This window comes from Pagrus pagrus, assembly GCF_965226575.1.
Source record: "Pagrus pagrus genome assembly, chromosome: 17".
In the NCBI taxonomy this organism is placed as follows: Eukaryota; Metazoa; Chordata; class Actinopteri; order Spariformes; family Sparidae; genus Pagrus; species Pagrus pagrus.
Window position 1 is genome coordinate 16,972,209 of NC_140201.1, and position 26,252 is coordinate 16,998,460.

Sequence of the window (26,252 nt, forward strand, 5' to 3'; positions counted from 1 at the left end):
CGTCATGTGGGATAGTAGTACGTGTCATTCCCATATTGCGCGAGGGCCCGAGGAGTGGCGCAGGGCCCTCCCTAGTCAAGTTTCTTAAAATTAAATGTGTCCAGTATGCAATTTAACCATATAGTGCAACATCTTTATGAATGGCCCCACCCCCTTTTCCTCCTACTGTGTCATCAGTACAGCGCACTTAGCACAGCCGTGCGCACAAGCCCCCGCAATATCAGCGTCTCCCTGCTATGGGCGTGCGTGAGCGCACTGCCGTTTTACTATTCCGCAACCGGCCAATGAGAATCAAGGCTTTGCAGAGAAAGGCACACGAATGTGATTCTAGTAAAGATACACTGGGTTCTCACGGAATCCCTTTACGCACATAGCTCGCCAGGTTTTTTCCCAACGCCAATCCACTCTTCCCCTCCTTTTTTCTCCACTCCCCTCTGCTGTCCCCACCCCAGATTCCCGTGCAATTTTCCCCAATCCCAAACACTTAATTGAGCAATTGGGATTCCTCACGTGTGGGCTGATTTGTAGTTTGAACACGTGGCTCATTCAAAAAGCCGGAATAGCAGAGGATTTTTTTTTTTCTCCCCCTTCTTCTTCTTCTTATTCTAGGCTCTAGACTTAGAGGCGGGCGCCAGCCTTACCGTGTGTGACATTCTCTGTCTCTTTGCCAAGGGGTTTGGAGGAAGACACAAAGTAGTTTCTCCTCCTTTTCACCCAGCCCGCCATCGTTTGGAGACACGAGATTAATAATTGAGCATTTATTTATTGCGCGATAGAGACAGAGGGGCGAGGGAGAGCGAACGCACTGTGAGGCTGCCAGTTTAAATCTATCTGTGGCTTGAACGACCGGGAAGCACGCCACAGCCACTCCGTAGTAGTAAAGGCGATTTAGGCTACTCCAAACACTGCACATCCGTGAGAGCAAATAACGGTCTCTCCCTCAGCGTAAAGATTGTCCCTTTTCGGCGCAGAACATGAATAAGCTATACATTGGCAACGTGAGCGCTGAGGCGAGCGAGGAGGACTTCGAAACTATCTTTGAGCAGTGGAAGATTCCGCACAGTGGTCCATTTCTTCTCAAAACTGGCTATGCGTTTGTGGATTGCCCGGACGAGAAGGCTGCGATGAAGGCCATCGATGTTCTTTCAGGTGAGACATTTTGTGGCATGTTAAAAAAAAAAAGTGTTATTTGCAAAGACGCACGAACTGCTGCAATTGTGTGGAGATCGGGCTTTGCTTGAGCCCTGTAGGGTGGGGGTGTATCCAAAGCATTTCTTTCTCTCACACAACCTTTACTTGGCCTTTTGACACCGTGGGCTCAGACGAATAGCTTGCCCTGGGTTCGAGTGAAATTCTGCTCTTTCGTAAATTCACTGAGTGTCGCTTGGTAAAATGGTCGAGTAAACACAATCATGAGGGATGAGACTGCCATCGCTTTCCTAATGCAGGTTCTGTGCCGTCCAGGGCAGCGGGGCTGTGGACGCCGTGAAGTGAACCTTATTGTGGGCTCTATCACACAGCCCACTTCGGCCTCTGCCCCTTATCGTGCCAAAGTGTTGTACTTGCTTTTACCAGTTTCACTATGAACTCACACTCGTACCCGGGTTTCAAACTACGGGCCCTCTCCAGTGGCCACAACTCGCTACATTGTGAAGCCATTTTCGCCCATGCTGACACACCAGGTGGTTTAATTGTGTTGGTCAAATGTAGGCCAACTAACAGAGCCACACGACCATTAGCTGTTGTGTATTAGTCCCTTCGTATCCTGGTTTGTTGTTTATTTCCACATGGGCCTGCACACGCAGGATACGTGCCATTTTTTAGCTAAAAACTCGTGTAATTTTACGAAGTGTGCTCACATTTGGCTCATTTGTGCACTCGTGCTATTAGTGGCTCGCACACTTTTCAGCAATTTGTGTTGCTCACATGACACCGTGCTGAAAACCCCCAGGAAGGTGCCATGTTTAGATTTTTAGCCCCCCCAGGCTACGTTTTAAAATGAGTATTAAACACTGACCATAAATACACGTCCATAAAGGCGAGGAAGCAGCAGCAGGAAGGAGAAGAGGAGGAGGAGGAGGGGGGCTGTTTTTAGGGGGTCAAAGGTTTAATTAAATTAATTGTTGTATTTTATTTTTATTTCTGTATTTTAGGTAAAGTTGAACTTCATGGGAAACTTCTCGAAGTGGAGCACTCGGTCCCTAAACGTCAAAGGTAGGTCGACTTTTATTATTTAGTGCTTGGTTCAAACTCGTGGGAGCTCCAGTGTTTTTTCTCCAGCCATTTTCCACAAGAAGCCCATTTATTTTTTTCCCACACTGATATTCGCCGTACATGTGGCTGTACGTTCCTGGTGAGCTTTGTTAATTCAGTGGCGTGAGTATTTTCATATTTGCTGAACGCTGTGTCTTTTTTTCTGCCTGCTCTGGGGTCAAATGAAAGGGGCGTATGGTGGTGTACTCCCTCCTCTCGCCATGACTGTGGGGTGCTCCTAAAACCGTCGTGCATTTGGGTTTAACCAGCAACATGCCTGCATTTTCTCGCTGCTATTTTCTTGTGTACGCACACCACTTGATATTATTTGAGCTCCAACCTCGGGGGCCGATTATTTAAAGCCCGGTTCGTGCTGGCTGAAATGTGTTGCAAGAGTGAGTGCAGGCTGGGTTTGAGGCGTACAGGCCTTGTGGAGTCGTCCATTTGAGAAGGATCTGCCCGTCATTCTCCCTGCCTGCCCTGCGCTTCCGCCCTCCTCTGCACATTGTGCTGCTGTTGCATGAGATGGACTCCCAAACGCGAGTGGAATGGGAGGTTTGGGGCCCAAGTCACGGAAAACCTTAGTTTCAGAGTTAGACCCCCGTGTCGTGTTTCAGTGGGTGATTTTTATGAAGTGTAGCATACATATTTTCTGTGTGCTGTACGTAATCTGTGCTGAGAACGTAAAATACTGGTGCTTTTTGGCATTGTGTGCGTAATTTTTTTTTAGCTGGTGACGCAATTCGGCCATAATTAAACGTTTTCTTGAATTAAATTAAAATTGCTCGTGTCTGGTGATCGCTCTAAGGATTTCTGGGGCATTACACGTAATATGCATGGCTTGTTTTCTGTAAAGTTTGAATAATCTGCTGTTTTTACGCTGCGTTATTTGAATTGCAAGTCGAGGTGAAACGTATGTGCCTTTTTCTACTATTACACGTGGCGTAAATTGATTAGAAAGTGGTAAAATGCGAATGTGGCTCTAGTAGGGAATTTCTGACGCCTTGACGTGAAATTTATTTTCCACCTGAAGGTCATACAAGCTTTCCCTGGCAGCTGCTGGGTTGATGATATAAATTGTAGCTTGGGTAAATAAACCAGGTGAGCTACGTGGGGATTTCGCATCAATTCACGTAAAGCTTCCTCCCCAAAATTAAAAAAAAAATAAAATAAATAAAAACATAAAAATCCCTCATCACGAAGAAGTGGTGACGTTGCTCTGTCTTTTAAAGTGCAGCCTGCTGTGTTGGCTATGGCAGCAAACAGAGTCGAGTTTCAGCCACACTTTAAAAAAAAAAAAAAAAAGTAAAAACGTGCCCTCCCTTTACAACATGGAACATAGTAGTCGTCAATGAGAACAGTATTCTGAGTACAGCCACACAACACACATTTGTACACAGGGGCCCCTCTTTGCATTCCAACCTGCGAATATCAACTGGGGGCTCGGCCAATCACCATGGCTTAACCTTTGAACCCGTCAGGAAGGGGAAGTGCTGTAGCAGACAGACATCAAGGTGGGGCTGCTACAGTTTGGGGCTCCTGACGACAGAGCTGCGTTGGGTGACACACTATGGAGCGTGGTGTTTCACACTGGCCAAAATGCGTCACGTAATCAAATACTTTAATGTACATTCTTCTGAATTGGTCATGGTCGTGGTCAAAAGCCCACCAAAATTATCTCCAGCGCATTAGCAAAACATCTGCTGCGCTCAATAATGACTCCTGAAAATATACAGTATGCATTTAACAACGTAACGCAAAAGAAAATCCAGTTAATTGAAAACATCTTGCCCACAGAAACATTGCAGTCTTTTCATAGTTATTAAACCTTTCAGCCAGCTCCTGGTCATTTACATTTCACTTTGCCTGACTTCTGCAAACGTTATGTGCCTGGCTTTTTTTTTTTTTTTCTTTTAATCTGGCATTTAAAGATGACACCCACATGTTCTTGACAATGTCCTGTGTTTTTTGTTTTTTTAAATTTCTTTTTAATTCTGAGAGGGCATTTAAATTGCACAATAGGAAATCAAGCATTAATCAGAATCTTACAGGTGTATTTACATTTAAGTTAAAACAGCCTCATTTTCCACAATTGACCTGATTTTTAAAACAACAATTATATTTTCACTTTTGACCCAGATTCTTACAAAAGTGCAGATTCTTACAAAATGTATGCTAACTGTTGCTAATGTTTTTAGAATTTCATTACAAAAATTTAGTTTGACCTGTTTTTTTTAATTATAATAACTTGAGTTGTAGGAGTGTTATTATTGTGTACGCTCTCAGTTCACTTCCTGGGTCAGGTTATGGATGAATTGAACAGAATAAATGTAGCTTGCCCTTCCCCACATGCACATACCCGCTTAGTCACATGTGCAAAAAGAGAGAAAATGACATGGCTATAGGAGGGGGAGGCCCCGTGTGTGTGTGTGTGTGTGTGTGTGTGCGCGGAGCAAGAGGGAAACGGACATCAAGCATGTACACGACTTTGACTTATTTACAACATGTATAGCGTAGCAGTTCTCAGGAAATGGTGTCAAGTTTCAGCCCCCTTTTTGCCCCTTTTAAAAAAAAATACATAAATAAATAAATTAAACCAAGCATCAAAAGTTCGTCTATAAATTGAGACAATGGTGTAGATCATATCAGTGCTGTTTGTAGAAATGGCTCCTGGCTCTTATTACAAGAATTCTGGGTCATGGGGTCACTGTGGGGCCCCACCTGCGAAAACGGGGATTTGGGACGGAGACTTGGGGTGCCAGAGAATTATGAATGTGGCCCCTTGTTTTACCCAGACTGCAGGCAAAGGTTCCTTAACTCTCCCTCCTCCTAGACTCAAATCAGCATCTCATTGTATTTTTGCTTTCTCTTTTTTTTTTTAAAACATACATAAAACGTATTTTCTGTGAGGTGGGGAGGTAGACACAAATGCGTAACAGTATTTGCAGAAGTTGAGTCATTCCTAACTGTTGATATTCAACTCATTGGAATTCTGAGGGAATTCCAAACAAATCTAACCAAACGCAAGTGTTGAATGTAGCTTATTGGGTGCGCAGTGTGCATATAAGGCCTGTGAGAGGGCAGCGGAAACCAGACTGCGTGGAATTCAGTCATTCAGAACCTCTGCATACTGAACAGTCGGTGGGTGTGGATGGGCGTTGAGCACAGATCTCGTGTGTCCCTCACCGTCCCTGATGGTGTTGATAAAGCGTGCTGCCGCAAGGATGGACAACTGCAAAATGGGGGTTAATGCAGGTGTGGTGCAGTGTCATGGTGCTTGCGTGTGTCTTGATGGTGCGGGCCTGTAGGTTTCAGCTGAGCGGCGAGAGAAGAGGGCGAACATGTAGAACGTTGGTCCATTTTTTAAAAGTAAATAAGGAGCCCGGCCTCCTCCTGGCCATCACATGACGAGCCAACCCCAGTCACTCCTGGCCTTCCCCTCCTTCCCTCCCCCTCCCACTTTTAACCCCCGCTCTACATGTTCCTGTCAGTGGACTTGTCCGTGTCCATGGCAACAGGGCCCCACCCCCACAGGGCAGAGAGGGCCCTTGTTACCCTTGCCTGAAACAGGGCTAGCTAGTTCCCCCCCCAACACCACCACACCCCACACACACACACACACACACACACACACACCTCCTCCCCCCCCTCCCCAAATCAAAGGCTGGGACTGGGGAATGTATACCACCCCCACCCCACCCCATACCCTGGCTGACTTCTTCTGTGTGTGTGTGTGTGTGCGGAGCTATAGGTTAATCCGACTGGAAGTGCTTGGTGCATTTGCACATTTCGCTTGGCGTTCCCACCGCAATGCAGAGCATACAGAATGTGTGGGGAGAGGGGGCCGGATCAGCCAGGAATGGCACAGTGGGCCGGAAAGGGCTGGAATTCCTCTTGGAAGTTATTTGGGAATTTTCTTTACAATTTGCCCATTTAGAATTAAGTATTTCCCTAATGTCTCAAATTGAATATGTTGCTGAACTGCTGTTGGCTTGATTATGGTCGTAGTGGCTAAGCTAAGGAATTCCAACTACTGCGGCCCTAGTTGCACATGTGAAGTACGTTTTTTTTTTTTTTTTTACTGTGTAGATGTGCTTGTGTGCAATTTTTTTTCTTCTTCCTTTTAAATGTTCCTTTTTGGTGTGTGTGCCTTTTTTGTAAAATTGAGTCCATGGTGTAAAGTCAGTTTATAAAATGGTTCATGTTGTAAGGTGCTATCTTCTACACAGCAGATTACAAAACAGCCATTAGCAGTAGAGCTAATAGATGAGCTGCATTTTAGACGTCATTTAACAGCTCAGTGAAGCTTGTGGAAAAGAACAGGAGGGGTGTGTGTGTGTGTGTGTGTGTGTGTGTCTGTAGTGTAAGTTTTATACAGTAGACAGAAAATGTCTACAAACTAAGTTAAATTGGCTGCATATGTGTCAAGTATGTGTAGCGAGTGTAAGGCTGGTGTGGAAATGGGTCGGGGTCAGGGTTTGTGTGTATGCGTGCCTGCGTTCATGCTTCAGCTCCCAAGCCATATGTACATTTTGTTCCTGTAGGTTTGTGCGTGTCAAACAGGCAGGGGACTTTGGAGTGGCCTCCACTCTTCGCACATTTTTATACAACATGCACAGGCGGACTACTTGTGAAACTCTGTTGACTCATTGATCCACAAGTTCCATTGTCTAAGGGACCTCAACACATGGCCACTATGCTCATGCTGCTGTAGACAAACCTTCATGTTAAAAGGATGAATTGGGGATGTCTGCCCTGGTTGTTTCTAGTGACGGAGCACAGCAGCACCATTGTAGCTGCTCATCTACACTCGCTTGTGCTTGTGTGTGCACTCTCTACGAACAAGCACGCAATTTTGATTCTTCCCATTTAGTGTGACGTGGCTAGCGGAGATTCCCTTTGGTTTCTGTTTGGCACCTGCACCACCCCCTCCTCACTTTTTTATTTTTTTTGATACAACAGCTGGATGCTCCTGGATAAGTGTCTATTTTGGTTGAAAAAAAAGTGGGTTTGAGTCCTGCAGTGGTTGACGTCTCATGATGCAGTGCAACAGGGCACGTGCTTGACTCAAAGAGGGTAGACATTATACCTTTTCTGCACTCACTACTCCTTTGACGCTTCACTTGTCATGTTTCTTTTCTGTGTGACGATTGGTGATTTGAGACGAAGGGTGTGGTGTGTTTTGTAGCGTAATTTTGATTTTGAGCACCCTCAACTCAATTTAGGCCACCCAGCGGTGATTCCTAATCACCCCTTTGCCTGCTTTTTTCTCCATCACTTCCTCCCACGTTTTTACCCAGGGTGCCTCAGTGCACCTGCTGGGTTGGGAAGGGAATTAAAGCAGGAGTCATATCCAACGCTTCTCCACCCTGGTCTGTCTCACTAGATGGCGGAGGGAATAAAGAGCTGCTGTTTTTTTTATTCTTTTTAATAATATCCCTCATTTCATTATTATTTTTTATCATTGTACCCTCTGTATTGTCAGCTACTAACGGTCTTTCTCCCCTCTTCTCTCCCATCTACCTTCATCAATTTCCTTCTCCCTCCTCCCTTTATCCATCCCCCACCCTTCTTCCTCCCTTGTTCTCTCTCCAGGAACTGTAAGCTGCAGATCAGGAACATCCCGCCTCACATGCAGTGGGAGGTGAGTGCTAACAGGCTGCTAACTGCTTCCAGGGCGGGGCACCATCGGGCAGCCCAACTGGGCTCCCATTTAGTGGCCTCTGGAGTCACCTTGCCCCCCGTTTGGGTTTCAATTGAGCAGGCGCTTGATGATTCGTTTGAACAAGGCTGCAGCTCAGGCCAGTGTAATGCACCAAGCGGTGGTCCAAACTGTGATTGGTAGAGCAGAAATGATTGAAAATACCACTGGAAGTTTGATAACGAAGATTGTGAGGTTGACTTTGTTCAATTTAGCCGCACAGTGGACAGTTGGTCATGGTTAACTAAGCAGAGACATTGGGGGACTTCAAAAAGATTCAGTCTTCGGCAAAAGTAGGATCCTTTAGGGTCGCTCACATGGGAAACTTTAAGCCGTCACATGATCTTTTTCAGCATTATAAGGCTTCAGTTGTTGGCTACCTAAAAGGCATGTTTTAAGAGCACTTTGAAACAGCTTTCTGTTGATTTGAATTGATTGTTGGGCTACACAGGATCTGATGTGTTTGAATGGGAAATGTTTCTAAACTGTTCTGTCATGCTGTCTTTCAGCACTGATCACATGTGCTAGTTTGAAAGCGAAGGCCTTTTCACATTGTGTGTTGGTGCAAAAAAAAAAAAGGAAATTAAATAATAAACCAAGTGTATTGTCGGAAGGGCTGTGAAACATTCATGCAGCATGGGATGTGACGTGGCCCCCCTGGCTGTCCATACATGGGTCATGGGATATTTATTTTTTCTAGTTTATGTATTTTTTTATGGAATGTCAATTTAGTTATTCAATACTGTGTTTTGTTGAATGAGTCTGGAAAAAGAATTGATTTGAATTAAACATGTGTCAGCGATTCCTTGTCGAGATTGTGCAGAAAATAAAAGCGACACTTGTACGATGTAATGCAACCCAATACTCTGTCCGTGCAAGAAACACTAAATGTTCGAAGCTTCTTAAGTTTAAGGTTTGAGTCTGTTAGAGATTTAACTGTATCTTAATTAAGTTTATAGTTTGAGGTGTGTGAGAATTTATATTTGTTGTTTATGCTTAATTTGTAACACAATGACAAACAGCACCTCAAATTCTTTACACTCCTGATTCCTGACGCAGTTGCTAATATACAGTATACACACTTGATACAATTGAATGTGACAGAAATAGAAGCCCTTATTTCAGGTTTATTTTGCTATGTTGTTTGCAACCATACTTAAATACAAACAGCTTAGAGATGGGGCCAACATTTAAGAAAAAAAATCTAAAATTTAAATTCCTTACTTGATGTTAATCCTCTCAAAAAGGAGTTGCATACACCACTCCAACAAAGGTGACTTTTAAACTGCATGAAAATTGGCCTTGATCTTTTTCGTGAACCTTTGGCATTTCAGGCAAAAATACACCCTCAAATATTCAGATGAAAAATTTTAGAAAACCATCTTTGAGTTGATCAGGCAAAACTGTCCTCTGTTGCATGACTCAGATGAGTGTTAATGGAACGACAGTGGACTTAAAGTTGAAGCTGTAAAACTGACGCTCAAGGTCAGTTTTTTTTATTTATTAATTTTATCTCTAATACAATCCACTTTGTCCATAAAGGATTAAAGGGCAAGAACATGTCACGTAAAAATGAATAATATCAGTAGAATTGGTGAGCTGTAACATGGTCAGATTTCAAGGCCACTGCCTGATTAGTGAAAAAAATAGTGTTGAGCAACAGTCGTGTGTGTGTGTGTGTGTGTGTGTGTGTGTGTGTGTCCATGCATTGCATGTCTTTCTGTGCATGTGATAAGCATTTGATTTAAAACCCTTCCAACCTTTTGTTACACATTCTACTCATGTGATGGGTGCGTGTAAATTTATCTGTACTGTAATTTCAACATTTTAAAGTTGTCTCACAAATTTCACTGAAGCTTTTTTCAGAAATTATTTGTGTCAAACTCTCACTGATCTCACTGCTAACTTCAGTGTGGAATCTCAGTAACACAGCTTTACGTGACCTTTTTCTTTTTTTCTTTTTTTTTCCCCCCCTCTGCAGAGGTTTAGCTGTGATAGCGAGTGCTTGTAGTGTTGTTCAATTTAATTTTCTGGTCCGTAAGGCAATGTAAGCCTGATCAGAATTGTCTCATTGAATTGCTCAATTGTTCAGTATTCAAAATTGTGAGATTGTAAGGTTAATACACGGCTTTAGATTTCAGCCTGATTCACTCACTGTGATCAAATGGCTACGGACAGGCTCAGCGTTTTGTAATGGTGGGCTCGCTTTTGCCTATGCATGTCCCTCAACTGCAGCTCCAGATCCACCCATGTTCCTAGTATGTAGCGAGCTGTTTGCTTTCTCAAAAGGTGACATGGAGGTTTCTCCCACTCAGAGGGGGGAGGGGTGAGAAGAATGGTCGAACAGAATAGAAAGGAATCTTTTGATGCAAAGGCCTTGTATGTATCTTATCAGGTAGATAAGACAATGGGTCATAGTGTGTGTGTGTGTGTGTGTGTGTGTGTGTGTGTGTGTCTGTAGCCCTACAACGAAAGAAACGTAAGGGTAGTGGCGTGTTCACAAGCTGTGGTGGGTGGGCCTGGACTGCTTCCCCTTCCCTTCCATGTGCACCGATTCACAGAATGTGTAGCATGAACTCGCACCCCTCCCCCAGCCACTGCTTCCTGCTGGAATGTACCCCACCCTTTCCTGAATGGCCTGGATTCCCATTGGTCAGAGTCGGTGGACGGACAGGCGGTGCATCCAGCCAGCAGCGAGCCACTGTTGGCTTCAGGGAACTCATATCAGAGCTGGAGCAGCCTATGATCAGGAGTGGAGATGGCAGGGAGGCGGGAGGTTGCTCGGTTGGTGGGTTGGTGGAGTGGGGGGGCAGGGACGCACGCTTGTTGGCTAGAAAGTGGGGTTGAGCTCTTGGGGGTGTGGCCTCTGCGTTTTCGACTGAGCATGGTCGGATGTCTTAGCTTAGCTTAGAACCCTCGCTCCCCCTCTCGCCCACATTTGATCACATCTATGAATTAAAATCCTGTGGTCTCCACGTTTGGGCAGATGGCCAGCATAGTGTGGCTTTCTTTTGGATGCATTTTCTGATTTTTGACATTTCCCTTTTTTTATATTTGTGATTTCACTATGCTTAGATTTGTAAAAATGTATTAAATAATTTTACCAATATTTTAAAAACGACCAAAAGCATCCACAGATTAATAGATTTGTTTCCTGAAATGATGTGTTTAGAATCCATGTTTATTGTTAGATGAATTGCAGGTTGATGGAAAATCTAACATTTATTTTTTCTTACCAAATATACACGGTTATTTCAAATAAAGACTTTTTAAAATGTTATAAAAACCCGCTCAGTACCTGGAGGTCTATGTGAGTGCCCTTAAGGGAAGAGTCATAATTTGAGGTGGACGGGCTTTTACAAGAAGGCAGCAAATTTATCCACGTAACTCAACATTGAACCCTGGGTTTCAGAATTAATGGAGTGTGTCCTTGCAGCGAGCTGGGCTGGTTCCCATAGATAGCTTCTGCTCACTAACAGGTTCTGGTCAAAGCCTCCAAAGTCTGAGTAATCACGGCTTTTCTTTCTTTCTCTCAGGTTTTGGATGGTATGCTTGCTCAGTATGGTTCAGTAGAGAACTGTGAACAAGGTAAATACGCACTTGTTTAAGCTTTGTGTCGAAAAAATATAATTCCACCTGTCTTGCCTCAACACAAACCTTACACTGCATCCAGAATTTGTTTTTACAAATTTGTTTTTTCACAACTTCAAAATCTTTCTATTTTTTAAATTAAGAATAAATCATTGCAGATTTTCCAGAGTAGTGAAATTGTAATTGTTGAACCATGCAAAAGTAACACTGCGCTAAATTGTGTCGCTGAATGTGTGTGAATTGACTCTGCTGTGTGTTCTCCCACAGTAAACACTGACACAGAGACTGCGGTAGTCAACGTTCGATATGCAGCCAAGGACCAGGCCAGGCTGTGAGTACAAACACACACGCGCGCACACATAGTGTTTTCACATGATGAACCTCCACCTCATCTGTCTTGATGTCTTTGACGTGGATCTGCTGAAGTTTTTCAGTTTACGCAGCATTCTCTATTGGAAATTAGACCAACTTCCTCTGTATAGTGTTCTTACAGCACACCTGATTTCCTTCTTCCAAAAACCAGTCTAGTTTAATTTGACATGCAATGATGGCAGGGAGGAGGGGGGAGTGTATTTGTGTATGAGTGTGTGTGTGTGTGTGTGTGTGTGTGTGTGTGTGTGTGTTAGGATGGGAGGGGGCGTTAAATTAGCCATCTGGTGCCCCCTAGTGTACATGTTTCATACTACAATGTTGTTCTCTGCACGAGTGCTTGTAGAGGTCTTCTGGCTTAATTGATTGTTTCACCACAAAAACAAATCCTTGAGGCTGAGTAGGCAGACCTGTATGAGGTATGATTGCAATCTCGAGGTCAGAGTGAGTTTGGACGTGATGCTTGGCCACTGCCCTTCAGGATGTTGGGCTTGGAAGGAGGTCTCATCTCCTTGTTCCATGTGCCCATTATTTAAGACATAAACTGTATCAATTGGTACCAAAACCTCTTGTTTCTGTTTTAATGCCCCCTCGTCCTTGGAGTCTCCCATTGATGAGGAGCTGGGAAAGCACTTAAACAGGAATTTCTATGTTGATTGCCTCAACAGAAATTTGTTTGGCAGTTGAGCCATTTCACTCAAAGTCCCCTCTGTGCTTTTAAATCACACACAATCAGTGGCGATCAAGAGTTTCAGACACTGACATCACTTGCTCCACAGGGCGATGGAGAAACTGAACGGATCCATGATGGAGAACTATGCCTTGAAAGTGTCCTATATCCCAGATGAGATGGCTGCTGCAGAGGGTCCTCCAGCGGGGGGCAGGAGAGGCTTTGGCGCCCGCGGACCCCCTCGCTCCGGCTCTCCAGGTCTGGGCGCCCGGCCCAAAGACCCGATTATCATCCCGCTGCGCATAATGGTTCCCACACAGTTTGTAGGGGCAATTATCGGCAAGGAGGGCAACACTATCCGCAACATCACCAAACAGACCCACTCAAAGTACGTACACAGAGGTCAGGAATTATACTGAACGTTGGCTGTCCCTTTTCTGTGTCACTGACTTTTAGCGTTAGAAGTCTGTTTTCTATTCCTCCCAATAACGCAAAGTTAGTCTCTGGTATGAGCAAAAGCGCCATAGTTAGATGGTAAAAACTGAATGCTTGCGGAGCCGAAATAAAATTCCAGGTTCATAGTGAGATTTATAGGGAGATTTAGAACTGAGAAATGCAACACGGTCCTTCAGACACAATTGACAAAAACATTAATGATGCCGTTTGCTATATTTGCTACTGTTGACAGGCTGACAAACCGGTGCCAGTAGTCCTTGAATTTTTATCCAGTAATTCAGGCAATGAATTTGGATCCTGCTTCACTGACAACATTCAGTGAGTTGTGTTCCTCTGTCAGTTATAGGTGGTATCCATTTAAAACCAATTTAATTAGCATGACACAATTTGATTCTGACCATATACTCACGGAGGACAATGTGCCACATTTGAAATCCTGGTCTTGCAGCCCCGCCTCAGATGTCCCCGTGTCATCAGAGCTTCTGCAAATTGCAACACTTTTCAGTTTTCACAGGGAAATGGCCTGAGAGTAGAAGTTATTAAGCCACTTTAAAAAAATTATCTTAAACTACTCATTAGTGAGTGTTATGTGACTATCATTTTGTAAGTTAACTGAAAAGGCTGTTTTTTCAAGAGCCTTAACACCCTTTTGGCCCTAAACACTTGTTTTGATTCATTTCAGTCCGCAGCACAGAGACTGCTTTTTTAACATCTTAAATTACACCCATTTAAACACATGCAGTGGAAAATTCATGTTTATTAGATCTGGTATTATTAGATCTTGATGCTCAATTGGAAAATGTCAACCACAACATATTGTTAGACTGGCTGGAAAACTGGACGTGACCTTTTGACACAGAGCTAAACTGATTGAATCCTCCCCCGGTAGTTGCACATTTGAGTGGAGTGCCCCAAGGCTCCGTTCTCTGTCCTCTTGTGTTCAGTGTCTGAGTGCTCCCTATCATGCAGATTATAGAAAACGAGAAAGAGGCTCTTCAGACCTGCTATCAACAGGTGTTCAGAGTGATCTGATCACAAGTGGACAGCTGTTACGGTGTGAACACCCCAAAGATGCATTCGAGTCCTGATCACTGACCGGATCACTGTAATGTAAATTCTTTGGGCTCTCTTGACCTGCCAAAGATGGCAGCAGATATGTGTGAAGGCTGTCTGTTTCAACTAACCATTGAACTAGTAATGGCTATATCACCAGACTCCCTTAACAAATGTGTGATTTTTTTTATTTTATTTTTTTTTGTAAAATGTGGAGTGAAATGGCAACGGCAAATTCTAAAGCATTGATACCTATTTTTATTTTCAATAAATTAAACATGAAATTCAGCATGAAATGCAACACATTAAGATGTGTTTTTCCTTGTAAAAAAGTGTCGGTTTGTCACATAATGGCTGTACCACCCTGTCGGGTGAAATTAGTTGAAACAGTACGTTCAGACAGCACTTATTAAGGCATTTACACAGAATATAACATTGTCAATAAACGGTAACTGTTATAGCTGCTTTGCCTGTGGAGAAAGTCACTAGACTCGTGTAAAAAAAACAAAACAAAAAAAAACATTTTTAAACCTTGTTGCTTAAGAGAGTTTATATTTTGAGAAACACTGTCTACAACACATTCATGACTTTTTGGGCCGCCTTGTTGATTCAATGTACATGAAGATATTTCTTTGTGTAAAAAAATGTATTGGTTTGTTCCAGTGATGTACGTCTTTATTTGCATATATAATAGGGAAGTGAGATCCAATCACAAAAGGTTGAAGCGCATGTCGAGATGGATTTAATGCCTGGTATGAATTGACGGGCTAAAGCTGTCCTCTTGTGATCGGATCACTCAGAACGTAAACACAAATGTGCCTCAAATTTAAAAAAACATAATTATGCTAAGGAGCAATTTTAAAAATCTCTGCTTGGCTTCAGTCGACAACATTAAAGATCACAAACTAAGGTTGCAATTACAAAATCTGCCTATCACCTTCAGAATATTTAAAGAATTAAAAGTGAGTCTTAAAAGTTTCAGCAAGATTGCGAAAAAACCTGTCCTTGTGTTTATTTGCAGTAGACCAGCAAGTGACAAACAGGAAGCCAAGGGCAAATAACTGAGAACTGTGCTGATGTGGTCCAAAGAATTGACTTTAAAATTCTACTTTTGAATGAAATGAAATTCAGAAAGCACTGAATGATTTAGGACCAAAATCTTTCTGATCTGCTACGTTTCCAACCATCCAGACCCCTCATATCGTCTGCAGTAGGTCTGCTTTCTTTAAACAATTTTCTTTTTTGTTTGTTCTATCATTCTGTATCTTGTATGAATGCCTTTGTCTAATGTTAAGCATTGTGAATGGCCTCGTTTATTACAAGGTGCTATACAAATAATTGGCCTTGCCTCTCCTTTTGCTCCAGGATCGACATCCATAGGAAAGAAAATGCAGGTGCAGCAGAGAAGCCCATCACAATTCACTCCACCCCGGAAGGTTGTTCGAGCGCTTGTACGACCATCATGGAGATCATGCAGAAGGAAGCCGCCGAGACAAAGTTGTGAGTTTGTGCCCAGACAAAATGAGGGAGACAGATTGTTTGCTTAAGTTCAACTCTCGAAGCGCTTCTGTAATATATATATATATATATATATATATATATATATATATATATATATATATATATATATATATATTTTTTTTTTTTTTTTTTACTTGTCATAAAACAGTCAAAATGAGTATGGATGGTTAATTGTGCATGTTGTGATGGACAGCAGTGTTTTTCTGTAATTGCAGAAGTTTGTGGTTGAAGAAGGCCAGTGTATTGTTCGTCAGGCCTGTGTGAACATGGATGGATTAGAAGCTTTATTGCCCTTTTTTTGAATATTGATTTACAGCTTGCATGTACAACATGAAAGATGCATAATGACGTTTCATAACATGTGATCAAAATGCACATTGATAGGAGCGTTCTGATCTGAACGTTTAGTTACTGTTGCAGAGGGTTTAACTTAATAAATCTGTCTTGTCCAGCACTGAAGAGATCCCACTGAAGATACTTGCACACAACAACTTTGTAGGAAGATTAATTGGGAAGGAAGGACGCAACCTGAAGAAAATTGAGCAGGATACAGGAACCAAGATCACAATTTCATCGTAAGACTGACTTCACTATAATCTCTACACCCATTTATAAAAGTGCTACTTAACATAGCATGCATATTTAAAGTTGTTGCTTTTAGTGTCAAAATATATATACTCAATTTAAACAAACAAACAAAAAAAACTATTGTTCTCATGCCCCTGCCTCTGTTCTGTTCTGTCCAGTCTCCAGGACCTGACCCTGTACAACCCAGAGCGGACCATCACAGTGACGGGCCCCATCGATGCTTGTGCAAGAGCAGAGGAGGAGGTGATGAAGAAGATCAGGGAATCCTATGAGAGTGACATGGCTGCTATGAACGTAAGCATAAAGTAAAATTGCCTCAAATGTCACGTGAATCAGTTGACTCCTAATGGCAAGTTTTCATTGATTTTAAATTCTTCAAAAGTGACGCAGATGGTCTGCTATAGTAGATAATGACTGTGACCTATATTTGCATTGAAACAAGGAACCAGGTAACAGAAAGAAACGGTTTCTTGGATGAGTATCAGATAATGGTGTTGTGACATGCACGGCAGTGATCAGGAAACGCAGCTGCCGCAGCAGCACTTTCATATCCAGAAACGCTGTCATATACACTACTCAAAATCAGTTGGGGATATTTGGATATGGGTGCATATATTATTATTATTCTTTTATTTGGGAGGGACAATGCATGCTAATGAACATTTATTCACCAGGAATATAATGTTAGCAAGCCAGAATGTAGCCAAAGGCTAGTTTCCATCCGTTGTCCCCAAGTACATTTAAAAACGAACAAAAGAGACAGCATCGCCACACAATAATCAAACAAACAGTAATGAGAAACAAACAAACAGCTGGACAGCTCAGTACAAAATGTGGGACTGTGGGTGATGTGGAGGTGGACTGGAGGGTTGCAGCAATGCAGAGACCGTATCATGACTCTTATTGGGGTATATGAGAGTGAGTATATGGGAAGTAAGACGGGGTAGAATTTATAACTCACATTACTGATGCTCACAGGTCTGGTTTTCCCTTAACCATGATTTCAACGAGGATTTGAAGGTTACCAGGCTTGGGCATTCCCTCATTGAGGGTGGGATACTATTTCCATATCACACATCCTTTAACAGACAAGACATTTTGGGCAAATGATGTCCGTCTGAATGCGAGTTCACAGTCGCCTCTATCAGTGGCTCTGGTCATATGAGAGGTAGAGCCACGGATAGTCTTTGTGTGATAAAGGTGTTTAGTGGAGGGGGTGCCAGGCCATGCAGGACTTTGTAGATGAGACACGCAGATTTGAAGTTCCTGTGATTGATAAAGCTTAGAAAATTATATTTGTCTAGGATATTGCAATGATGATAGGAGAGGGGTTTTTTGTCCAGGACCTTCAGGGCTTTTTTATAACAAGCTTCAATGAGTCTGATGGTGGATGCACTAGTAGGACCTAGGACCAGGTAGTGATACAGTAATCAATGTGAGGAAAAAATCATGGAATGTAGGAACGTGATATATGCATGTGCATGGATATGCAATAAATGTCAAATATGTCCCATTATTTTATTTATTCACAAAACACAAATTAAAAATCAGATGTCGGAAAATAAACAATCAAGTGAAACGCTAAACGACAACACAGGTTTTCTTAATGAATACCTGAAGGAAAGATTTCTATTTTTCTAGCCAATTCAGATTTTGGGGATTCATGGTCATTTATGATGGTATATGAACAGTCTTGGGCTCTTGGTTGGATACAAGAAGCAATTTGAAGATGTCGCTTTAGGCTCTGGGAAATTATGACAAGCATTTTTGACATTTTGTAGACTGAAAATATTTGAATCAATGATTCGCAGCAGCTCTATTTACGAGGTGGACATAATAAATATAGTAAAGTTTAAGAATCTGGAACAATTATTTTTAGTTCCTGTCTGAAGTCCTCACTTCTATAAAACAAATTGTATACCAATTGTCTGGAGAGTTTTTCCACCACTGGTTTATCATAATGCGTACTGTTTATATAAAGTGTTGAGACTCAGGAGAGGCTTATTGTATGTATAATAAGTTTTTCCCAAACTCAACTTTCCCTTTTCAAAAAAACGGTAGTGTTTTTATATGCTGGTTATTAAAATGTCAGTCTAAGGATGTGGGTAAAGGAATCTGTGGTATGATAACATGACAAGTACTTTCACACCGCACATGTTTGTATTCAGAAGTATCCTGTCATAATTTAGAAAGCTGTTTGGATTATCTAAGAAAATGGAAAACTTTGCATTTGTTGTTCTCACTTTCTGAGCTCAAGTGTGAATATTTAGTGAATATAATGGCAAGACTACTTGTGACATTTTGCAGGGTTGAGATGGATCATGAAAATCCTTGAAAAGTCTGAAGTTATGCTTGGATTTTGGGTAAAGTGCTTGAAAGTCCTTCAGATTTGTTACTGTAGAAACTCAAAATGGTTTTTATATTGGCTCTGTAAGTGGATCCTATCTAACCTGACAGGTGACACATTTTGGAAACATGCAACTTTTTGTTTTCCTTGAGTTTGTCACCCTTCTATTGAATGCCATCACAAAACGGTTGTATAGCCTGACACTGGATATTTGGGGACGATGCCGTTACCGATGTTGGATCGGTTATCATTATATGTGCTGATATTTAGAAATATAAATGTGGTTATGGGACTCTAGTAACAAAGATATGTAATGGAGGCAGGATGTATTCCAGTTTAACACACACGATTTTTCTGCATTATGCTAATACAATAAAAAATCATATCTGCACATATGGGAAAAAACCCTGATTATAATATACCTGTGCTAAGCCTGTATCTGTTGGGGCTCTACAGATTTGTGGTTGTGTATAGCACAATAAAAACTGTTTTTAATTAGGATTGTATTAATGTGTATATATAATTTAAACCTGCTGTAAGGGGCTGTGAAAGCTTATCTTTATTTTGACTGATAAAGGTAGGAACGCTGGTATTGTGTTAATAGAAATGTTGTCATTTGTCTCCAGCTCCAATCGAACCTGATACCAGGCTTGAATCTGAACGCTTTGGGCTTATTCCCCAGTGGAGCACCAGGCATGGGTCCTTCGATGTCCAGCATCCCACCTCCCGGAGCCCACGGTGGATGCTCATCGTTTGGAGTAAGTCACGCACTCCTTTTCACAAAGTAAAGTGGCTATGCTCCATACACTACCATTATAAACCCAGGACAGGCTGTTTTTAAACCATTTTAAACTCCATATTTCTGCGACTCTTGGGTCAGGCTGGTGAGAAGTACAATCGTTAAAACAAAAGCAGACATTTGGTCATTAGCAACTCCGTTTCATGTTTCTTTTTTCCTTTAGTGCAGTCCTTATGGGGGTGAGGGGCCATTTTGGGCTTCTATGCTGTCGGCGAGCAGCCAGCCCTTTGCTGTAAGTCACCCGTCCCAAAGTGCTTTGCACGGCTTGTGGCTGCTCGCTGCGGGATTCGGGAAGGGCGGGGGGGCAGGGTCTGCTACATCGAAGTTCATCTCCATCTGCCCCTTCATCTTTGACCTTTTTTAGGCAGTCCATAATTGTGTGCAGTTGTTAACCTGGCGGATGGGGAGACATGAGTCCTGGAGGGAAACGGTAGCTTGGCTACTAGATTGGCTTCACCAGATGTGTTGCAGAACCATTTCTGCCAAACATGCTGCATTTGCTGTTTTTTAGGAAGGGTTTTCGGCATGTTAAACATCCTCCGCACTTAAAGCCTTTCTCCAGATTTGGAGGCTGCCAAAGCAAGTTGTTAGTGTGCCCTCAGCTGACACATTGACTGGAATATTGGGCTCCATCCAAAATCAACAATGTTGCCTACTTGTTGTTCATCTTTGACGGTGCAACTACTTCCCCAAGTGAATTGCACACTCTTTAAAAAAAAAAAAAACAAGATGTGTTTGCAGTGTCTTTTAAAAAAAATCATCTCTTATGAGACGCATATTGGAAAGGGGGTGGGAAGTGTAAGGGCATTGATATACTACTTTCCACCTGATTGTTTTCCTGGAAGGATTACTAAACTGATGCATGTGGTAAGCTCAGATTGTGGCTTTCGATAACGGAATGAAACGGAAGACAGATGTGTCTTCAAGTGGAGGGCATGAGCTAGAATGTAGCTTCAAGAACCAGACTGCTTCTTGCTAGATCCTCGGTTTGCATTTGTGCGTTGGTGGCTGGACTTGAGCTAGTGGTCTGTAGTTACTGTCTGCCTGATCACAGCAGTACTAACGTGTTCATACCCAGCAGGGACACCCAGAGTCGGAGACGGTTCACCTGTTCATCCCAGCGCTCGCAGTGGGAGCCATCATTGGAAAACAGGGTCAACACATCAAACAGCTGTCACACTTTGCCGGAGCCTCGATCAAGGTGAGTGACGGACAGGAGGTCTTCTGAATCTCAATGGTAACGCGTCGATTCCAGCTGTCTAACCAGTTGTCACAGGACTGATAGGAATTGAAAGTATAAGTGAAGGTTACCTTTTTTTGTAAAATGCTGGCTGTCTGCCCTCCTTCAGATCGCCCCCGCAGAAGGAGCAGATCCCAAACTAAGGAAAGTGATCATCAGTGGACCTCCAGAGGCTCAGTTTAAGGTGTTGTACCTCTGCACAGCCACATAAACCCACAACACAATGTTGGTAGAAATAAAAGAATGGAGCTGCGCAGTAAAATTTGATGTTGGCAGCTGCAGTCTTTTGGTATGCAAGTGTCTCTTTGCAGCCTGTACAGAAATGTATTTTCTGTTTTTTGTTTGCTTATTTCCTGGAAACAAGTCTCATTTCCAAAGTGCAGCATGAGTAATCTGTACTCCAACCTGTCCGACTGCAGGCTCAGTGTCGTCTCTTTGGCAAGCTGAAGGAAGAGAATTTCTTTGGACCCAAGGAAGAGGTGAAGCTGGAGGCTCACATCAAGGTTCCTTCATTTGCTGCTGGACGAGTCATCGGGAAGGGAGGCAAAACGGTAAACAAGGATTAATCAATCACTGCGCTAGCAGCACAAGACCAGGCTAGAATATTGCTACGCTTAGCACTGACATTAAGTTTGTTCCAACAAATGAAATGCAATGTGTCAACTTCGTATCCAGTTCTGTAAGTTTTTTTTTTTTTTTTTGTCTTTTGGTCTCTTTCGTTGTGGCTGCAGGTAAACGAGCTGCAGAACCTGACCTGTGCAGAAGTGGTTGTGCCCAGGGACCAGACGCCTGATGAGAACGACCAGGTTATAGTTAAGATCAGCGGACACTTCTTTGCTTGCCAGGTGGGTTTCTGCAAAGACAATAAAGATGTTTTGCCTTGGGAAGGCAAAGAGGCACATAACGTAAATGTTAAGTACACCCAAAAATGAAAATTCAGTCATTATCTACTCATCCCCATGCTGATGGAAAGTCGGGTGAAGTTTCGTAGTCCACAAAACGTTTGTGGAGCTTAACAGCAAAATGGCATTGCCGCATTGTCCTGAACAACTGCAGTAGATGGGGACTTGTTTTAAAACTTTAAAAATCACCTGAAAGAAAATCCCCATCTACTTCAGCTGTTTAGGAGAATGCTGCAACTCTTTTTTTTGCTGTGAAGCTCCAGAAATGTCTTGTGGAACAAAACATCGGCATGGAGGTGAGTTGATAAAGACTGAAATCAAAGAAATGTCCCTGCAATAAGCCCGGGTCTTACAAAGCCAACGTTTGGAAAATGCTTAATTTTAACAGTAGTTTTTCGAGGTTAGGGATGTACCTGATTGTCAACATAAATCCAGTGTTTCATCTACACCAGGGCTGCCCAAAGTGAGGCCTGAGGGCCAAATGTGGCTCACCAGAAGTTTCGAGTTACATAAATGATAAAAATGAATATGCAGCTTTCTTTGTGTTGTACAATTATCTGTTTTCATTTCTGAGCACAGAAGGCAAGGTGACAATTTGTGCAGGAAAATAAATGAAGGAACTTCTGAAAGATTACCCTGGCCAAACATTTTTTTTTTCACCTGGTGTTATTTATACAGGAGAGAAAACGATTTAGATCAGATTTAGAAAATGGATCAACAGAATTTTTTTTCTTACTTGCCTCTCTGGGCTTCCTTAGAGGACCATTTGACCATTTTGAGAAAAAGTTCGGCCACCCCTGATCTACACAATCACTTTTTGATATTTTAAATTAATCGATCTCATCATATTTGGTTGTCTCCTGATCAAAATATACAATCAAAGCTGGTGACTGTCAATTGATTGCTGTTGGTATGAAGGAATTCTGTGACCTTTTTTTATTTTTGATAATTGCATTCATGGCGACAATTTAGATGTGTTGGTGTTTGGTTTAGGTCCCTTTGATGGTGCTGAAAAGGGCTTGAATTGTACCCTTTTAAAAACTGTACCAAACCTGAGTATGGTCGTTGTTGGGAATGGCAAATGAGTGAGTGGCTTGACTACTTTGTGCTGTGATCTGATCGTCACACTTGAACTTGTCTTCCAGCTGGCCCAGAGGAAGATTCAGGAGATCCTGGCCCAGGTAAGGAGGCAGCAGCAACCTAAGCCCGGATCCGGATCTGGATCCCAAACTCCACAGCCCCGCAGGAAGTGAAGATTCAGCGGACCTGGAGGAATGGTGACCGAATCTGCCAGAAGACTCGACAGACGGACAGATGCAGCAGAGTCCGGGGGAGAATAAGAAGACAAGGGGTCGTAATGCTCATCTCAGGGGTCAGAGGTTATCAGAACCCAACCAAACATCTACCCCTCCTTGTCTTACTTGATGAACTTTCAAGTGTGGCTAATAAGAGACCCTACACCTCTAAAACTCCACCCACCTCACCTTTCTGCATCTCTATGAGAATGTACTTCTGAGGGCTCCCAACGAACGTCACCTGCCCTCACATGTACACACCCCTCGACCGCTCTCCTCCTCCCCACCACGGGTGTGTTAAATATTTTTTTTGTCCTCTTTTTACACTAGAAACACAAAGAAGAAATAAGGATCCCCCTCCTATCACCTCCTTGGTGTGGTACTTCAAACCTGACAAGATGTTTTGGTTGACTTCAGATTTAGTTTTTTTTTTTTTTTTTTTTTCTTTTTTTTTTCCTTTTTTTTTTAGTGTTTAATTGGTTGATGAAGCTTTCTCATGAGTTTTCTGTGGAAAGAAAAAGGCATTGCTATCAAGGTCCAGGTTGGACCAACATAGGTTTATTTTGGGGGAGGGTTGGCTCAGATTGGGTGGGCCATGTTTAGGGGAAAGATTCTTGTTTCAGGACAGGACCCCTGAAAGGGTGGATTATATTGGGCGTCCTGCCCCTGTAATGATAGTGGCATTTTATAAATTTGGATGCATTTTATAGATAGACCTATATACATAGATGAATATATATTTAGAGGTGAGGGCAGCACCATGACTGACACTTAGGGAAACGGTGCCGAACTGCTGCTGCCCAGGAAAACCAATTTAATATGCATTTTACTTAACTACCTCAGGATCTAGTACCTCAGAAGAGAAAAGAAAATGATTATATATATATGAAAAAATGTTCCTTTCTTTTTTTATTTTGCTTTTGTGGTATTTTGTATACTTTATAAAGCTGATAGTCTTTGAACATTTTTATTTTTTTAAGAAAATTTAAAATTTGGTCAGCTGCCAACTGACCTTGCCTTCAACTCTGGTGCTTTAGGTGGCATTGTTCATGTGTATGTGTGACTTAAGATGACCCTGTACATAAAGTCTATTTGTACATAGCAGCCCCGGAGCAAGAGTTGGCGCCCCCTCAGCTGGCGGCTGACAGGAGTATCGAGAAAATCGCCTCAGTTTTTCCCCTGAGGGTCCACCATGTTCTGGAAAAAAAAATGTACAAAACAACTAAGACATGCAAATAATGCCAACCGTACATAATTACAGCAATGCCATTTAGTTTTGGGATTGACATTGTTATTGGTAATGGTACTTTAATTTGTCAAAAAAAATTTCCTTTTTGCCTTCCTATCGAGGGCTGTGGTCAGGGCAGAGCAGTGTGGACTTTTAACAGTCCCCTCTCTTGCTGCTCTGGTGTCAGCAGAACATCCGATTTTTGTCTGTTCTGTTCCCAGACCACCTGCCACCTTCTTTAAAGACGGTGTCTCAGCAAGGTCCAAGCCCAACTAGGTTTATTTTCACAGAGCAAGCTTTGTCAGTTCGGAGTGGCCCTTGTAGCCAGGCCATTAATGTCAACGTCGTTCACTGCATGGTGAGGGTAGGGGGAGTCACACTGATAGACGCATATATTTTTTTTGTTTGTTTTGCGCTATAGGAAGATGATTTAAACAAGACATTCTCTGTAACCCACAAATGTAACTTGATGTTTCAGTTTGTTGCTCAAGCAGGGAAAACGAGCCCGAACAGGCACACAGAATACTGAAGGACCCCTGACTGAAAAGATGGAAGAAATCCAAAAGCTTAAATATACGATTTAATTTCATTTTGTCTCTTCATGCCGAATGTAAATATGTTGATTGTGGTAAAAGTGCTTGAGTGTATCCATGCTTCCACAGTAGAACGCCGTCTACCTCAGCTGAGGGGGTGGGGGGTTGTTGTGGCACTAGGCACCCCACCCTGCCCCCACTGAGCGCCAGCGCGCACCGATACCTCAGTCCCCCTGAACACTTCTTTCTTCATGGGCGCGCCATCCTAACACCGCGCTTAACTGAGGGGCACAAGTGATACTTAAAATTATCCCCCAAACACCCCCCTGACTCCCTGCCTCCTTCCTGCCAAACCACCCTCCCCACCCCTTCCCTCCCTCCCCCTCCCCCTCCTCCTCCTCCGCAGTTTGTTTTGATCTACCTCTTTAGACACGTATATGAAGTAGAGGCATTCTTCTATTTGTTAGTTTAGCCCCCCTCGCCCCTCCTTTATGCCTCCCCATGCTTCCCCAGATATGAATGAAAAACTAAAAATCATGTACTATTTAGAATCGAGAGAATAATCGAAAAAGTGATCAAAAATATTTTCTTTTTGCCAGTGTTTATATATACTCTTTTTGGCTTAATTGAAATCCTCAAACGATGGTTCTTTCTTTCTGCTTTCTAATTTTTTTGGTGGTGTGGCTTACATGTATTTGAACTTTTTGCTTGGGTTTTTTGTGACAAAAGGTCAAATCACGTGTTTGATTTTTTTGCATTCAATAGTTTAAATGAGAAAATACAGTTTTAAAGAAAAAAAAAAAGGGCCTGCCTTTTTTTTTTTTTTTTCTTTCGTTTCTGATTTGTAAGACTTCAAAATAGATACAAGTCCTGTCTTTTTTCCCTTTGTCTTTCACAGATGCTACACTCACTCACTGATTTGGTAGCTGTTTTCTTCTGTTAGCATTTCTTGGCTGTGTAACGTGGAACATCCTCTTGGTATGAGACAGATTTGAGGGACTGGGTCTCTGAGTTTATTTGGAAAAGTGATCTAACTTCAGCATGATATTCCCTCCTCCCCCTCTCTGCAACCATGCTTGTGCCCCTTCACCTCCCCTTCACACACAGCTCCACTTGTCAAATGCCTCTGAATAAAAAAAAAAATAATTAAAATGCCTTGTTTGTCTTTTTTAAATTTATTTTGTATTTAAATGCTGCCTTCTTTCTGTATTTGGGTGTTTACACTTCTGTAAACCAGGTGTGGTTTACAGGTGTCCCTAACAAGTTTGTATTGGCGAGCTGAATATTGCATGTTGAATGTTCCTTCTCAGTAAAAAGCTTTTGGGGTTTTTTTCTGGCCCACTGAGTAAAAGAGGAGAAATGGAAAATCATTTGCACCATTTATTTGCATTAGTTACACCATAAGGAAGGGCAAGTAGCTACATCCCTTTGACTGGGAGGGGAAGTGGCTGAAATCATGATTTTGAGATCTTGCCTGAGAATTCATATCATGGATTGGAAGTATGTTGTACATTCAATAGCTATGTCCAAAATCTACACTGCATAAAACCTTTTATAGTAAACTCGTATAATCAACATACTTGTACTACTTTAATCTTGAATACTAATATAATTTCCCTAAAAAAATTGACTTTAAGCTTTTTAATTACATGTACATTTTCCATCTTAGTCATAAGTTCAATGCAAAGTGTCACATTTAATGCAGA

At 42.3% G+C, this 26,252-nt stretch overlaps 1 protein-coding gene across 4 annotated transcripts; it reads left to right on the plus strand.

Annotated features, from left to right (window-relative positions):
* Positions 1–311: 311 nt before the first annotated feature.
* Positions 312–25,808, plus strand: igf2bp3 (insulin-like growth factor 2 mRNA binding protein 3). 4 transcript variants are annotated; one of them, XM_084379902.1, is made up of 16 exons: positions 312–1,149; positions 2,154–2,214; positions 7,849–7,897; positions 11,491–11,542; positions 11,813–11,876; positions 12,694–12,972; positions 15,459–15,593; positions 16,067–16,189; positions 16,361–16,496; positions 19,176–19,307; positions 19,512–19,580; positions 20,427–20,549; positions 20,698–20,772; positions 21,008–21,139; positions 21,320–21,433; positions 22,636–25,808. In XM_084379902.1, exons 1-16 carry the CDS (start codon positions 975–977, stop codon positions 22,741–22,743), a joined length of 1,827 nt encoding a protein of 608 aa, XP_084236028.1. In that variant the 5' UTR covers positions 312–974; the 3' UTR covers positions 22,744–25,808. The 4 variants fall into 4 exon arrangements, with proteins under 4 accessions (XP_084236028.1, XP_084236029.1, XP_084236030.1 ...); XM_084379903.1 differs by having other exon boundaries at positions 20,430–20,549; XM_084379904.1 differs by lacking the exon at positions 19,512–19,580 and having other exon boundaries at positions 316–1,149; positions 22,636–25,807.
* The last annotated feature ends 444 nt before the right edge of the window (positions 25,809–26,252 follow it).

Excerpts from the sequence above, each read along its gene's own strand:
- igf2bp3 (XM_084379902.1), top strand. The coding sequence starts at position 975 with ATGAATAAGCTATACATTGGCAACGTGAGCGCTGAGGCGAGCGAGGAG. Across the intron at positions 11,543-11,812 it reads AGTAGAGAACTGTGAACAAG|TAAACACTGACACAGAGACT; the intron begins GTAAATACGCAC and ends GTTCTCCCACAG. Across the intron at positions 21,140-21,319 it reads TCGGGAAGGGAGGCAAAACG|GTAAACGAGCTGCAGAACCT; the intron begins GTAAACAAGGAT and ends TTGTGGCTGCAG.